General features: G+C 37.7%; 1 protein-coding gene across 5 annotated transcripts in view; it reads left to right on the forward strand.

Annotated features, from left to right (window-relative positions):
• ASXL2 (ASXL transcriptional regulator 2) overlaps positions 1-12,875 on the forward strand; it is a 125,877-nt gene that overhangs the window by 63,973 nt on the left and 49,029 nt on the right. For all 5 annotated transcript variants that reach the window (XM_042982342.1, XM_042982344.1, XM_042982341.1 and 2 more), the window contains one exon: positions 11,723-11,831. In XM_042982342.1, the coding sequence (XP_042838276.1) occupies positions 11,723-11,831 (109 nt within the window). The remainder of the gene's footprint in view (positions 1-11,722; positions 11,832-12,875) is intronic.

The raw sequence follows: 12,875 nt of genomic DNA on the forward strand, positions 1-12,875 counted from the left end.
GATCATGACCTGAGCCAAAAATCAAGAGTTGGACGCTTAACTGACTGAGCCATCCAGGTGCCCCTGATCTATTTAATTTTAAACCCTCTGAAGTCTTTATTTCATAGATAAAGACATTGAAGCAGTAAGAAATTACATAGCTAGTTAGTGATAAAACTTGAATCCACATCTGTCTGACTCCAAAATGTAAGTGCTGCTTCTGCTGCCTCATTTTTTCTTTTGAGTAGGATCAGGAGATGGAGTAAGGCTCTTAAAGGAGTCTTTTTTTTTTTTTTTTTTTTTTAATGTTTATTTATTTTGAGAGAGAGCGAGTATGAGAGGGGTGAGGCAGAGAGAGCGAATCCCAGGCCGGCTTCTCACTGTCAGCACAGAGCCAGATGTGGGGCTCAAACTCACATACGGCGAGTTCATGACCTAAGCCAAAGTCGGACGCTCAACCAACTGAGCTCAACCAGCTGAGCCACCCAGGAGCCCCTACTTTAAATTTTGCTTTAACATTTATTCATTTTTTGAGAGACAGAGTGTGAGCGCGGGAGGGGCATAGAGCGAGGGAGACACAGAATCCGAAGCAGACTCCAGGCTCTGAGCTGTCAGCACAGAGCCCGACACGGGGCTCGAACTCATGGGTTGCGAGATCATGACCTGAGCTGAAGCTTAACTGACTGAGCCACCCACATGCCCCTTTATTTACTTTAAAATAAAACAGAATCATTGGCTCTTTTTTTTGTTTTCTTTTTTTTTCCTCTGGTGAAATGGTTTTGCTTATATCTTACTGGTACTGGACAAACCATGCTTTTGAGAAAACAGTAGTAGGGGAAAAAGTCAAAAATGGAAAGATAAAAATGAGAGTGTAAACAGTATACAAAACACATTTTTCAGAGTCTGTGTTTATTTCTGTGACCTCCACCTCCATGCTAGTCCTAGATTACTCTCTTATTTGTTTTATGCCCTTTGGCTACTCTGCTAATCCAGACCTTTCATTTTGGGATCCCAAAAGGGCTTCTCCAAAAATGCCTGTTTAAAAATTTCCCTCAGTACCTTTTCAGCTGTCCAGTGATCCTTTCCCATTTGTTTCATGGTGTGTTTGGGGAGGAAAATAGTTTGAAGAAACTAATTCATTAAAGTATGGATGCGTCACATGCTACTTTGAAAAACTTTACATTTATGTTTATTTCCTTTTTATTTATATTTTATTTTATTAAAAATATTTTTTAATGTTTATTTATTTTTGAGACAGAGAAAGACAGAGCATGAACGGGGGAGGGGCAGAGAGAGAGGGAGAGATAGAATCCGAAGCAGCCCCAGGCTCTGAGCTTTCAGCACAGAGCCCGATGCAGGGCTCGAACTCACAGACTGTGAGATCATGACCTGAGGTGAAGTTGGAAGCTCAACTGACTGAGCCACCCGGGCGCCCCAATATTATTTCCTTTTTAAAAGTTAGATTCGTTGTTACCCAAATGAATTTCTTGTTGGAAGAATTGCTGATAACATGACCAAGGGAGAGCAAACAAAAGACTTTAATGAAAGGGTTTCTAAGAATACAAAAATTTCCAGTGACTTAAAAACCTACCAAGGTTATTTATTAATTTAGTGATTTCTAAACTCCCTGTTTTTCAACATAAGGGTTCTGCTGAGTTCTGTTTTGTTCTATGTGCTCTGTCAGGTAAGCATGCCATAAAAATCAGTTCATCCTTAGTTTTCAAGTTACTTAGGTTAAATTTTCAGTTCGTATGTGGATAATCATTACTGTGCATGTGCATCTGTGTCTGTATAGATATGTGCATAAGTGTATCAGTTGAGTGAAAGATTCTTATGTTTATTATCTTTTTATATTTAAAATTAAGCTGAAATAGGGCATTCAAGTATCTGGGGAACTAGATGACTCTACATATCTTTTAACCTTGGAAGTCTGAGTCTGTTATTTAATCCTATTGAAATTCAAGGGATTGAGCTTTGAAGGATAAATATAGAGTGTGTAATAGTTCCGTCAGAGATAAGGAAGCTGATTAATTGAGGCCTAGTTTTGACAAGCCTATTCTGTAGGAGGGAGTACAGAAAAATGAACAAGAGATTGAGATTAGAAATTAGGATGGGTAAATTATTACAAGGGGAAATATCAGTAGGAATAAATAAATTAGACTGTTGAAGTCTGTTTTTTTCTTTTTTTCTTTAAATGTTTATATATTTTTGAGAGAGAGCCAGCGAGTGAGCAAGCGCAAGTAGGGGAGGGGCAGAGAGAGAGAGGGACAGAGGATCCAAAGCTGGCCCTTGTTGACAGCAGAGAGCCTGATGCAAGGCTCCAACTCAGGAACTGCCAGATCATGACCTGAGCGAAAATCAAGAGTCGATGCTTAACCGACTGAGCCACCTAGGCGCCCCTACACTGGTGAAGTCTCTTAAAGCTCTTTATCAAAGGCTTGAAATGAGCATAATAAATACTGGAGGATATTGGAGAATTTTGAGGATGAACAGTAAAAGTTTATTCAATTTCTTTAAATTGGTTGCAGGAGGGGATGCCAGTGAGGAGAGAACCACAAATATGGGAAGGTATAGACTTTAGGATTTTATGAAGAGTGTTAAAGTACTGGAAGGATTGTCCTATGGAATAATGAAGAAATAATGGTAAACTTCTTCCCCCCACTACAAAGATAAATTATTTCAAGGTCATTTTGGAAAATTCACAGTACAGAAAAAAACAAAGAGGAAAGAAAAGATTGTCCCAGATTTTTTCCACTGTGATAGCCACTGATTTCCAGCATAAAATCAAGACTAAAAATGAAGTTATGGGAAGACACACTTGGCTAAGCTTGAGGAAGAATATAAATGATCGGAAATGCTTGAGGACATAGTTAGCCTCCACCACCTCAAATGCTTGTGCAAAAGATTGGACAATTACCTATTGATGTTTTCAGAGGAGCTCTAAGCATCTGTAGTAAATGGGCTAGATGACCTGTGAAGCTCCTTGTCAATCTGTGGATTTACCTGATTCTTTTTTTTTTTTTTTTAATTTTTTAAAATGTTTTATTTATACTTGAGAGAGAGAGAGAAAGAGAGAGACAGAGCATGAGCGAGGGAGGGGCAGAGTGAGAGAGGGACACAAAATCCAAAGCAGGCTTTAGGCTCTGAGCTGTCAGCACAGAGCCTGACATGGGGCTTAAACTCACAAGCTGTGAAATCATGACCTGAGCTGAAGTTGGACACTTTACCAAATGAGCCACTCAGGCCCCCCATTTTTTAAAAAATATTCATTTATTTTTAAGGGAGAGAGACAGAATGTGAGTGGTGGAGGGGCATAGAGAGAGGAAGACACAGAATCCAAAGCAGGCTCCAGGCTCTAAGCTATCAGCCCAGAGCCTGATGCAGGTCTCAAACTCACGGACCACGAGACCATGACCTGAGCCAAAGTCGCATGCTTAACTGACTCAGCCACACAGGTGCCCCTAGATTTACCTGATTTTTATCTGTGGGTGTTACATAAACTGAAAATAAGGTAAAGAATGAGTAAGAGTTGAGGATTTTATTTGACCTAGCAAGTCCACTTCTGGGTATACACATAAAAGAATTGAGGCAGAGACTTGAATACATATTTTTGTAGCAATACTCATAATAGCAATAGTCACAATAGGCAAAAGATAGAAACAGCCCAGATGTCCATTAATGAATGAATGGATGAACAAAATGTGGCATATACATTCAGTGGACTGGTATTCAGCCTTAAAAAAGAAGGAAATTCTGGAGCACCTGGGTGACTCAGGTAAGCATCCCACTCTTGATTTCGGCTCTGGCTATGATCTAATAGTTCGTGGGATCAAGCCTGAGTCAGGCTCTGTGCTGACAGCATGGAGCCTGCTTGGGATTCTCTCACTATCTTTCTCTCTGCCCCTCTTCCACTCTGCTGCGCATGCTCTCTTGCTCTCTCTCAAAATAAACAAGTAAATAAATAAACATTAAAATAAAAAAAGGACATTCTGACATATGCTACAACATGGATGAAATTTGAAGACACTGTACGAAGTGAAATAAACCAGACAGAGGAGGAGAAATACTGTGCGATTCCACTTACTGTTTATAGAGGCAAAAAATAGAAGGGTGGTTGCCAGGGGTTGGATGTAGGGGAGAAATGGAGAGGTGTTTAATGGGCATAGGGTTTGAGTTTTGCAAGATAAGAGTTCTAGAGGTTGGTTGTGTAAGTGGTATGAATTTATTTAAGTGAAGTGCACACACACAGAAATGGTTGAGTTGGTAAATTTTATATATAGCTGTTTCTGATTGTGTTCAGTTCTTTTTTTTAATGTAAATTTATTTATTTTGGGAGAGAGCATGCATGCATGCCAGCGGGGGAGGGGCAGAGAGAATCCCAAGCAGGCACAAAGCCTGTCAGCACAGAGCCTGACACAGGGCTCCATCTCCGTGAGACCATGACCTGGGCCAAAATCAAGAGTCAGACGCTTACCTGACTGAGTCACCCAGGTGCCCCTGATTGTGTTCAGTTCTTGTGCTGATAGCAAAATTGCAAATATGGTACATTATTTTACATTACTAAACATTTAAAATTTGCACCAACTTGCCTCGTCTCTCTGGTGGGAGGGAAATATCAGTTAATCATAAATTAAATGATCCTATAGTGTGTGTGCACGCACTAGGAAATGAAGACCTCATATTATCTGGCTCTGCTCAGTGCCAGTTCTGTTATTTATTTATTTATTTATTTATTTATTTATTTATTCATTTATTTCATGAAAATGTAAGAATGTGTACTTATGGAAACTTCTGCTTCCTTTTTTATGTCACCAGCACTTACTACCTTGTGGTTACAGAATAGCTGCTTTGTAAATGTTGAATGAATGAGAAACCAGATTAAAACAACTTTACTGAAGGCACCTAGGTGGCTCAGTTGGTTAAGCATCTGACTCTTGTCATGAGTTCAAGCCCTGCACTGGGCTCGTGCTGGGTGGGAAGCCTACTTAAAAGCAAAAACAAAACAACTTCATTGAGGTATGGTGTATGTAACATAAACTTCATCCATTTTAAGTGTACAGCTCAATGATTTTTAGTAAATTTACTGGGTTCGGCAACCATCAGCATAATGCAGTTTTAGAACATTTCCATCTCCCCGGCAAGATCCCTCATACACGTATACAGTTAATAGAAGTTCTCATTGCCAGGCATTAATCTACTTTTTGTCTGTAGATCATGTCTAGATATTTCATATAAATGGAATCGTATGTGGTTTTTGAGATTAATCATATTGTAGCTTTTATAAGTACTTGATACTTTTGTATTGGTCCATATTGTTTCCATAGCTTTTCTCATACACAGTGCATGTTTTTAGCTTTTTATTTATTTGACACATTAATTTCAGACTTTAAGAAAATTTGCAAAAGTGGTAGGAAGAATTTTAACTTTTACCCAAATTTCCCAAATGCTAACATTTTATACTTTATCATTATATCTATCTAATTTGTATTTCTGAAATGTCAGATTAAATTGTAGACTTAATGCCCTATTCACATTTAAACACTTCAGGGTGTGTTTTCTAAAGGAAAGTACATTCCTTTACATAACCACAATGTAACTCTCAAAATCAGGACACTAACTTTGATATAATATTACAAGCTAACGAACGCAATGTATTCGGATTTGGTAATTCTTCCACTGATACCCTAATTCAGGATATCACACATTTGCATTTTTTTCATGTATCTTTATAGTCCTTTAACTGGGGAGCTGTTCTTTAATTTTTGTCTTTCACGACGTTGGCATTTTTAAAGAACTCAGGCCACCTGTTTTGTAGTCTGTCCCTCAGTTTGGTTATGTCTAATGTTTTCTCACAATTAGATTTGTGTTGTGCTTGAGTAGGCTGGAGCAGAGGGTGTGGGAAAATGATCATGGCCAGATTGTATTAATAATTCTGGACTTGGGAGACACCTGGGTGGGTCAGTCTGTTGCGCATCCGACTTTGGCTCAGGTCATGATCTCGCAGTTTGTGAGTTCAGGTCCCACGTTGGGCCTGCTGCGGTCAGCCTGTCAGTGCAGTGCCTGTTTGGGATCCTCTGTCCCCCTCTTTCTGCCCCTCTCCCACTTGCATTCTTTCAAAAAAGATATATTAACAAAAATAATTCTGGACTTGACTCTAAGACATTGTGATATCGTGGATGAATTTTAAAGCTAGGCGAGGTGGCATGATCATATTTGTTTTTAAAACTTTTACCCTGGCTTCAGAGTGGAGAATTGATGGGGGTGAAGGTAAATTTACTGTCTCTTGAGATAGGGAACACTGGAATACTATGAGACTGGAGTGGGGGAGCAAGCCGTTAGGGTCATTACCACAGTTAGTGAATCTCTTCTCTGACATACACTTTATATATATTACCTATAATCTGTGCAGTCAAATTACAGAGTAGGTGGTATTACCCCCATTTTACAGAGGAGACAATGAAGATTAAGGGCATTTAAAGTGACTTGCCTGTGGCCACTCTCAGATCTGTATTCAGATGAGTGTGAATATATGTCTGGCTTTTTTTTGCCACATGGTGATGCCTCCTTTCATTAGTTTCTATATGTAATGTTTCACCTGAGCAGTGTAATTACAAACCTCAGGTCTTTTCAGCCCTACTCAATACTGCTGAGTTACAACTCTTCCTGCAAAGAGAACTAAATAAGGCCGTTGGCAGTATAACTGAAGTTACTTCTATTTTGGGGACTTGTGTATGAAACATCTTACTGTATTCCTTTACATGAGGTAGATTCAGCACAAAATTATAGCACGTGTTCCTTTCCCTCCTCCCCAACTCTACTTTCTTGAGCATGGGTAAGAAAAATTAGAAGCTGCATTGTCTCATGAATTATGTAATCTCTTGAGGTGTTCTTGCTTCAGGTGTCAGGACTTACCTCATACTGTACTTAAACTTCACTTTACGTTGGTATTGATCTTCTGAGTACCAGGCTTTTATCGCCCATTCACATGGAACCTATTTCTTTGAATTATTCAGTTCTTTTATTTAATTATATAATTCTGGAGTTATTTTCCTTGAAGATCTATTACTACCATCATGGGAAGTGTAGCCTTTTATACTTCTCTGCCATTGCTTCATTATTCTTAAAAATAAACTCTGCCAGGATTTTCTGACTTTTTGTATTTTCCTGAAACCAAATCTAAGTTTTTGTTTTAATTAGTATAGTATTCTGTATATCTTGTGGGTTATTCAGAACTTCCCTATTTCCTTTAAAGGAAAATTATACCCAGATTTGCAAGGAAAATATTATGATGGTGTTTTTAAGACTTTTACCACATCTTTTCACCAGATGTGTATCATTTACTTTCATTTCTTGGGTTTTCCTTTAAGGAGTTTTTTTGGTTTGGGTTGTTTTGTTTCTGTTTTTGTGTTTTGGATTCTAGGTACTAGATCCTAGATCACATTATTTGTTTCTTTCTCTGACTTAAAGTACTTTATTTTTTTTTAAGATTTTATTTTTTTAAAGTGATCTCTACACCCAACATGGGACTCAAACTCACAGTCTAGAGATCAAGAACGCAATTTCTACTGACTGAGCCAACCAGACACCCTATTAATGTAGTTGTTACTGATTGATGTCTTGTTGGTTACTGTACTAATACATGGCCAACCATTTCCTTATTAATGAACTTTAAGCCATTTTCAGTGCTTTGACACTTTTAACAATGCTGGATATAATCCTCCTATATATGGCCGTAAGTCCTTGTGGCCTTATTTTTATAGGATGGATACAAGTGGGATTATTGGATCAGTGGGCCCTAATTTTTTTTTCATTTCAATGGAAATTTCCATGTTACTTCCCTAAGATAGAACTGAGAAGGGATGGGAAAGGTGGTAATTTTTAGCTCTGCCAACAGTCTTTTAAGAGTACTCATTTGCCCATAACCTTATCAGCAATGGATTTTATCAGTTCATTTGATTTTTTGTTTTTTGTTTTAAAGTAATTATAGACTCCCAGGAAACTGGGAAAGTAATCCCATGTATACCTCACCCAGCTTCCTCCAGTGGTAACATAGTGCAACATCAAAACCAGGAAATTGATGTTAGCACAGTACTGTTAACTTAGATGTGGATTCATTTGATTTCCAGTCTAATTAACGGTATCTTGATTTAATTTTTTCCCCTTTGATCACTAAGAAGTTTGGGCTTCCTTTTAAGTGTTCTATAGGCCATTTACATACATGTTTTATGATCACTTACTCATATCCTTTATCCACTTAAAAAAATTTTTTTTAAGTTATTTATTTATTTTGAGAGAGAAAGAGAGAGCACAAGCTGGGGAGGGGCAGAGAGAAAGAGAGAATCCCAAGCAGGCTCTGCACCATCAGCGCAGAGCCCAATGTGGGGCTCGAACCTACAAACTGTGAGATCACAACCTGAGCCGAGATCGAGAGTTGGATGCTTAACCGATGGCACCACCCAGGCTCCCTCTTTATCCACTTTTTTAAATTGGTTGTTTGTGTTTTCCTAAAAGCAGCTCTTGTAGGACTGTTCATTATTTTGTCTGCCATTTGTTTCACAGTTACTCCTTTCAGCTTCATATACTGTCTACAGTTCGGTTGATCTTATTTTTTTTCCTACATAGAGATGTTTATTTTTATTTAATCATTGTTTCTCTTTTGTGGTTTTTAGGTTTTTCTCTCTTATTTAGAAAGGTTTATCTATCTTGCAGTGATACACTATTTTCCTTTTAATAATCTCCTATTTTTTTACAGTTTGGCCTTTAATCCGTTTGGAATGTTGTGCATATGCTGTGAAAATTAGTGTCCCCAGATGAATAACATGCTATGCCAGCACTACTTAACATAAACTATTTTATTTACACTTCTTTTGGTTGCTTTTGACTTAAAATCTCAGCAGTTCCAAAGGTAGGATCGGCTTAAGGCAAGGCTTGATAGAACTGCAAAAGTAACATTGCTAAAATTATTGCTGTTTTCCTTTTTTTTCTTTCGTCAATTCAGTGCCTTTTTGGGTGTTGTATTTTTCCCTATAATCCTTATCCAACCCTTCCTTTGTCTGTCCTATGTGTTGTTTACCCCAAATCCAGATACTTTCCTCATGGTCACATGATTGAAAGGTTTAGGCATTACTTCGTCTTACTGCTAAGGGGAAGAGAGGGAGTTTCTTTTCTTAAATGCCCAAGTAAATAGCTCCTAGGATTGTTGCCCCTGATTAAGTCATGTGTCTGTTCCTGAATCTGTTACTGTGGGGTGGGGAATGGGGGTGCTTTTTCAACTGATTGGCTTTTTCAACCAGGAATCATGGTTTAACAGTTTGAATTTACACCTGTGATGCACAGGGGATTGAATCTGTCTCAACCACATGTGTGAGAGTGGGAGAGGAATAATGTTTCATGGGAAATTTTAGGTATTGTCTTCAGAAGAGGGAATAGATAGATGCTAGGTAGTCAAACCACAGGTGACCATGTCATGAGCCTGTCTCCTTCCTACTACACAGATCATACAGATAGGTACAGAATTGTACAGTTAACAAAAATCTCACTTTTTACATTTATTAGCTGTTTCTGTATTTTGTTTTGTTTTAACAACAGTCTAGAGTGTTCATTTGCCTGTTTATTTTGTCTTAGAAACATATTACTTCAATAATAATAGCATACAGTACATTTTAATATCTTTTTAAGTCTCCCATCATTTTTTGCCCAGAGATTTTTTTTAAGTTTATTTATTTTTTTGAGAGAGAGAGTGAGAGAGAGCACGAGCACAAGTAGGGGAGGGTTAGAAAGAGAGCGAGAGAGAGAATTCCAAGCAGATTCTAGGCTGTCAATAGAGCTCGACTTGGGGCCTAAGATCATGAGATCATGACCTAAGCCAAACTCATGGTCGCCTGACTGACCGAGCCACCCGCCCAGGTGCCCCGCCCAGAAATTTCTTATATATTTATGTGATATAAACTTTGGAATTCTGACTAGAATTGAATTGTGTGTGTGTGTGTGTGTGTGTGTGTGTGTGTGTGTGTGTATGTGTGTGTGTGTGTTTTAAGTAGGCTCCAACGTGGAACTTTGTGCTCACGACTCTGAGATAAGAGTTGTATATTTAACCAACTGAGTCACCCAGTTGCCCTGCAGTATATGTGTTTTTAAGATGGAAGTTCCAAATTATGTAAACATAACTATGAAAATCAACCTGGAGAGTCTCAACACTTTCTTCAGGAAAAAAAAAATTTTTTTTTTAAATTTTCTTGGTTGCCCTCCATCTTCTTAACAGTTTTTGACCCTCAACACTTTCATAACTACCAGAAGACAGTGGACCCATGGTCCTGCTCTCCCCCATAGACAACTCTTTAGGTATTTCCAAGATACCTAGCAGCCTCTTCTATTAGGCTTATTTGGGTTTTTCAGTGGTACCAACAGAGAATTAAGAGAGAGAACAGCTGGAAATGTACAAATAAGCTCAGGTATTAGGAGGAAAAAAACCTTTTTAAATTAAGGATGTCACACATCTATTATATTGCTATTTGTTAGGTAAGTACAAAAAGATAGGAAAATGAAATGTGGTAACAGAAAGGAAAGTATTATATTTATATTTTTTACAGATAATCTATTATATACCTAAAGCTCTAGAGGTTTGGTGAATGTATACTGAAATTAGTAAACATTTAACCAAGGTGTTACAAAGAAGATAAATGTTCTAAAGCCTACTTTACCTCTTTAAGTGATCTTGTAATAGATCTAAGTACAAGAGACTATTGCATTTTATATATATATGTATATATATATGTATATATATATATACATATATATATGGCATCACTGTGTCCTACACTTGAAACTAATATGAGTAATATATGTCGATTATATCAATAAAAATGTAAAAAATAAATATGAGACCATATAAATGTGTTCTTTCACACCTCAGATTCAGTCTGTTGCATCAGTGTGCATGGAGATAGATATATATATATATGGTTTTTTATTAATATTGTTTGTTTGAATCTATATTTGTGTTCTTTCTCCCCCCCCCCGTTTTACTTCTGGACATGTAAAGCTTGTGAAAACTTCTGCTAAATGAAGGAGAACCTTTTTTTTTTTTTCCTTTTTTAATTTTTATTTATTTTTTTTAAATGTTTATTCTTGAGAGAGAGAGACAGACAGACAGAGTGTGAGCGGGGAGGGGGCAGAGAGAGAAGGAGACACAGAATCCGAAGCAGGCTCCAGGCTCTGAATTGTCAACACAGAGCCTGACGCAGGGCTCGAACTCACGAACCGTGAGATCATGATCTGAGCCAAAGTTGGACCTTAACCAACTGAGCCACCCAGGTGCTCCCTTTTTTCTTTCTTTCTTTCTTTTTCTTTCTTTCTTTCTTTCTTTCTTTCTTTCTTTCTTTCTTTCTTTTTTAATTTTAGCTTTATGGAGGTATAAATTGACAAAATTGTAAGTGAATTACAGTATTTGTAAAATATATTTGTAATAACTCCTGTGAGGTACATGTTCTCTTGCATGTTAGCTACTGCATCAGGATGAAGAAAATTAAAGAATTAATTTTTCTTTAGATACACGGGGATAAATTTTACATCCATTTCTCCATGGCATCCTTTCTGTAGGTTGATATTATAGTTTATAAAATATGTTTATGTGAAATGATGTTGATCAGTTAGTTTTATCTTAAGTCAGTGTCATGTAGGATACTCAGAGACAGAAACTAATCATTGTGTTCCTCTTGTTCTTTTTTTTATTTTTCCTTTGCAGTGGGACTTCCCCTCTTGCATGCCTGAATGCAATGTTGCACACAAACTCCCGAGGTGAAGAGGGCATCTTCTATAAGGTTCCAGGTAGAATGGGCGTATATACTTTGAAGGTAAATATTTTTGTTAGGACGTCACTTAAAAACTAAAATTGGGAAGAGGTAATATGTTCAACTCTGTATCCTGCACAGTTTTTTTACTAATCTGTAACCATCTGTAGGTAGACCAGAAAAGTAATTTTATTTTTTATTCTTTATTATAATGCTATCTTGAAAGGATGAACTGAAAATGACTTCCAGTGACTTTTTAAGGGACCTCACAACATTTGAATAATGAGTGTTACCTTGGAGCTACCACCTTGATGCTTTATATTACTTTGTGATTTTATTCTTGTAGCCTGGATGCTTTATATTACTTTGTGACTTTATTCTCCATTAAATTCAGAGCTGTAGTTCTCCTTTTGTAATGGAGAAAAAGCCAAAGTTCTTGCTTAGTGTTGGCCAGGTAGGATAAACACCGGAATATGGACCCAGATCTGACTGGATTCCTGACTGAGTCTTTGTTCTTTTTTATCCTAATAGTCTTGCTGATTTCTGATTCTGGCACTGAGGTCCCTTCAGTGACAAACAGGAAAACCAATTTAAAGGAGTTTGATTAAAACAGAGAGTTTACTATAGAACTATAAATTCTGAGGAAACTCAGCCTGGATCCAGGAGCTCAAATGATGTCATCGGGGATTGGTCTCTGTCCTTCTTTTGGCTTCATTCTCAGGCAGGCTCTCTCCTATTGTACATGACTTCACTGTCCACCCCAAATCTGCAGGCTGTAAGTCTGGAGAGAAAAGAGCCTTGAGTCTGAAGTGGGAGCCCTCCAGTTAGTTTTGATTTGGTTTAATTGGTTTGGTTTGGCCCATGTGTCTATACTTGAATAATGAATGCACTGAGGCTTCTGATTGGCTGTACACAAGTTCATGATCACTCTCTCTGTTTTTTTTTTTAATGTTTACTTATTTTTGAGAAAGTATGAGCAAAGGAGGAGCAGAGAGAGAGGGGGACAGAGGATTTAGAGTAAACTCCGGGCTGATGCCCCAGATTACTTTTGATGTGAGTTTGAGGGTAAGCCCTCTGCCAGACGAATTCAGGAAAGGGGTTGTATGC

The sequence above is a fragment of the Panthera tigris genome, chromosome A3 (genome assembly GCF_018350195.1).
Source record: "Panthera tigris isolate Pti1 chromosome A3, P.tigris_Pti1_mat1.1, whole genome shotgun sequence".
Classification (NCBI taxonomy): domain Eukaryota; kingdom Metazoa; phylum Chordata; class Mammalia; order Carnivora; family Felidae; genus Panthera; species Panthera tigris.